At 68.6% G+C, this 4,129-nt stretch overlaps 1 protein-coding gene across 1 annotated transcript; it reads left to right on the top strand.

The window, feature by feature from the left end:
* Positions 1-727: 727 nt before the first annotated feature.
* CD48 (CD48 molecule) lies at positions 728-3,619 on the top strand (the record flags this gene model as incomplete). Its single annotated transcript, XM_044448353.1, has 5 exons — positions 728-1,082; positions 1,306-1,602; positions 2,447-2,563; positions 2,790-2,870; positions 3,510-3,619. Coding segments are annotated over 5 exons (960 nt in total), but the record flags the coding sequence as incomplete, so codon positions are not given.
* Between the last annotated feature and the right edge of the window lie 510 nt (positions 3,620-4,129).

Here is a 4,129-nt window from a genome sequence, read left to right as displayed (position 1 = left end):
GTTGCCCAGAAGGCAGCCGGACGACTTGGGGGTCTCAGCTGGGTGACCGTGCCGAGCCAAGTGGCCACCCAGCCCGCACCCGGTGAGGCCCTCCGTTCGTCCCCAAAAGCCCCGAAGGAGCAGGCGGGCAAGGCAGACGCTGCGGGTTTTCTGGCTCCCCGGTGTCTGCCCAGGCAGGCGAACCCGAAGGGGCCGCTGTGCCGGCCAGGGACCCTCCGGGCAGCGAAGGCCAGCGCAGGAGGCCCCTCTGCCTTGGGGCACCCCAGCCGGCTTGGCTCGCCGACACCCTCCATCCCCGCGCGGAGTCACGTCAGGAGCACGGCCCGGCTTGTCACGATGCTGGCGCCCGGAGCTGCGTGGGGGCTGCTGTGGGGATTTAATCTTCTCTTAATACGCGGCCACATCTGCTTCCTCCCCTCCGCGCAGAGGCATCCGAGCACAGGGGGAGGGGAGCTCCCGGCCACGCGAGCAGCGGGGAGACAACCCGCACGGGGCTCCCTTGCGCCAGGCGACCCCCAAAGGTGTCACGAGACGGGGACCGCCGCAGCTGCAGTGTGGAAGCACCAGGTGGTCCCCCTTTCAATGACTCAGGTAAAAGGCAGGTCCTCGGAAGGATCTTTGCAGCCGGGGATTGCCCGAGGAATCCAAAGGGTCTGGAAGGAGGCTGCCGTTCCTTCTGCCCTCTGTGCCCTTTGGCCGCGCTCCGGCGGCGAGCTGACCACTGGCTTTTTGCCCCACTGCAGGGGTCCTCGCCGGCCAGGCGCACAGCCCCCCGCGCCAGGTGAACGGGGTGCTGGGAGGCTCTGCTGTTCTCTCAGTGAACATCGGGCCGCCGGCCAAAGTCAAGGAGATCGAGTGGAGCTTCCGGGCCGGGCCGGGGCCCGCCCTCCTGGTGGCTCTCTTCCGCGATGGGAAGTTCGAGCGGCCCGACCCGAGCGACAGGTTCAGACAGCGGCTAGACCTGCTCAACGAGACCCTGCGCATAAAGGCCCTGGAGCTGAACGACAGCGGCCTGTTCGGGGCACGGGTGAAGCTGCTTCCGGCCATCGTGGAGGACCAGCTCTTCCAGCTCACGGTCTACGGTAGGCGAGCCCCGCGGAGCGCAGAGGCACCGAGGGAGGGGCGGGGGCCGCGACCCCACAGAAGCCCTTCTGGGCGGGGGCTTCTTCCGGCGGGCGAGGCGGGTGCTTGGCGGGCCGGCCCTGGCCCGCCCGGCACAGCGCAGCCCGGCCTCAAGAGGGGCCCACGCCTGGGCCCCGTGCCGGGGCCGTCCGGCGCTCTCCCACCTGTCCGCTCTGCCCCCAGAGCCGGTTCCAGCCCCGCGCATCCAGAGCCAGCTGGTGTCCAGCACCCCAAAGTGGTGCAACGTGACCCTGCAGTGCCTGTCCCCCGGGAAGGGGCCGGTCAACGTCACCTGGAGGAAGGGCAGCCCCATCCGGGACCTCGGCGGCTCCGACCAGTTCCAGGTCTCCCCCGACGGGAGGACCCTGCGGCTCTCGCTGCGGCCGGCCTTCCTGAACACCACCTACTCCTGCATGGCCAGCAACCCCATCGAGCACAAGATCGTGTCCTTCGACCTGCAGCGGATCTGCCGGAGCGGAGGTGGGCAAGGGGGGGCTTGTGCGTCAGCGCGGGAAGGCCTGCCTGGGGGTGGCCCCGGGCTGGCTCGGCCACGAGAAGAGCCACGCGGCGTTCTGTGCCTGGGAATGGGCAAAGTGCTCTGGGTGCCCCAGAAAACCTCAGCTCCAGAGAGGGAATAGATGGAGCACGGAATAAGCAAATCCGTACAAATGGACGACGGGCCGGACCACCCCTGGGGCACAGCAGCGGCCTTGGCTGGGGGGAAGGCCGCGGCGTTGAATATCTCAGCGCTGGCGTCAGGGAGCTGCGGAACTCCTTGCAAATTCAGAAGCCGACTGGCTGCTCCAAGACCACCGTGTGGCTTGCAGGGTTACTCTTTGGGGCTTCGCGCTTTGCTGGCCTTCTCAGCAGGGTCCCCGGTCCGAAAAGCGTGCCGAAAGCCACGCCGACGTGTGTATTTCCGCGGTCAGCACATTTACAAATGCGTATTTTGAGGTCAGCTTGGGCATAAATGGGTGCTAGGAAAGGAAGGGTGCCCAACATTCCAGTATGAATTTTTCTGCAGTTTTTAAATTCATGGGGACGTGTGACGAAGCGGATGTTTGAGTGCACACACACGGTCCCAGGGCAGACTTGCCATGGCTGCCCCGCGACGGCCTGGCGCCCTTCAGACGGAGGGACCCTGCTCCCAAGTGCGGGCGGCACAGCCGTGAGGAGCACAGCCCTCCCCGATGCCACCGTCCCCCAGCACGCAGGCCAGGCACCTCGTGTCCGGGCTCCCCGGGGCCCCCGTCCCTCCCCGGCCACGGCCTGGACCGCAAGCCAGCCCTCACCGGCTGCCCCCCCCCCCCCTTCGCCCCGACAGTCGAGGCGTCCTTCTCCAAGACCGGCTACGTCGTGCTGACCTTCACCCTCCTGGTGCTAAGCCTCGGGGCTGCCTTCTGGTGCTGGCGGATCAACAACGAGAAGTCGGCCCAGGCAGGTGAGCCAGAGACGCCCTCCCAGGAGGCCCCCCTTCCCGCGTGGCAGGGGCGGGAGTCGCACGCCAAGCGGAGGCGCTGGCCCCCCCTTCCCTCCTCCCACCGGCAGGCGGCAGAGCCTTCCCTTGCCCACGGCCTGCCCTGCCAGGCGCCTGGGACGGGCCCTGGAGCAGCCAGGTGCCCGGCCCCTGGGCCCTGGGTCATGCAAGGCCTCTCTGCCCCTTCCAGCCGCCGTTCCGACTGTTCAGGTGGAGGAGAGCCCCTCCGATCCGCAGTACGCCGAGATCCTGCGCAGGAGCCCCCCAGAAGGTAACGAGAAGGTGAGACTGCCCGAGGCCTTCCCGCCGGGCCGCGGCTCCGCCTGGTGGAAGGCACGGCCGGCCGGGGGCTGCGGCGTCTGCTGGAGGAGCCTCCGGAGAGCCCTGCTGCATCGGGGCCAGGGGCCGGTGGTCCCAGCGCCTCCCCGCCGGACGAGTGCAGGTGCTTCGGAGGCCCCCGCAGGCCAGGCGCCGGGACGACAGCCCTGCCTCTGAGCACCAGACATGGCAGGCAGCAGCGGGACGGGCTCTCTGCCGCAGAGGGCACCCCAGGGAGCCGCTCTCCTGGCCCCAGCGGCTCTGCTCCACTCTTGAGGCTGCCCGAGACGGTGCCGAGGACCGTGGCCACCTCTCCGGGCCCAGACCCCAAAATCTGGCTCTGTGAGATGTGGCAAAGTGCTTCCGAAGAACAGAAGGCGATCCTGCCTCTTACCTGCCCCAGACCTCCCACCACTCTGCTCCACGGGGTGGCCCCCTGGGCCCCCATGGCCCTTCTTCCTGCCCCACAAATGGCCGCGGAAGAGCGCCAGGCGGGAGCGGGGAGCCCCTTGAGGCCTGAGCAACTGCCCTGGAGCGCCTCCCAGGGCCACAACCCCTCCTTCCCCGCTTGCTTATTGTGCTTAGTCCCTAGGTCTCCCGGGAAGTAATGCGGAGAGGAGCCCCCAGAGAGAGCGGCTCATCTCCCCCACTCCTGAGCAGACCCGACGGACCCCAGGCAGCTCAGCCGAAGACGTCGCTTAGGCCCCGGTGAGAGTGCGTGGCCTGCCTGCAGCCGAAGACACGGGAGCCGAGCTGCCCCTTCCCGCCCCTTCCCACAACTGGCTTTCCTGCCACCGGAGAGGTTCTCCTGATGCCCAGCCACAATACCCCCTCCAGACGCTTGTGCCCCCTGGGCTGAGAGAGAGCAGCCCTCCTGGGGGCACCCGGCTGCAGGCTATGCCCACGCATGAGTCCGGCTCTGCTTCCCCACAGGCTCGGCGAGAGGGACGTTGCCAAGGGACCCCCCGAGGAGAGGCGTGCCAGATTCTGCCCTCGGGGCAGTCCGAAGCCCATCTTTTTGGCACACAAGGGGAGAAAACCTCCCCGGGCAGAGTTCTCCCCACCAGCCCTTCGCTGAGGACCCTCTTCCGACCGAAGCCCTCGCCTCGAGGCCTCGGTCCAGGTGGCCCAACCTCTGGGGGGCGCGTGCAACACTGCAGACCCTGGAGCCGTGCAAGCGGCCCCGGCAGGGTCTCCCCCCCCCCCCCCCCC

This window comes from Varanus komodoensis, unplaced genomic scaffold (assembly GCF_004798865.1).
Source record: "Varanus komodoensis strain SLA01 unplaced genomic scaffold, ASM479886v1 scaffold55, whole genome shotgun sequence".
Lineage (NCBI taxonomy): Eukaryota > Metazoa > Chordata > Lepidosauria > Squamata > Varanidae > Varanus > Varanus komodoensis.
This window is presented reverse-complemented; position numbering and strand designations above follow the sequence as displayed.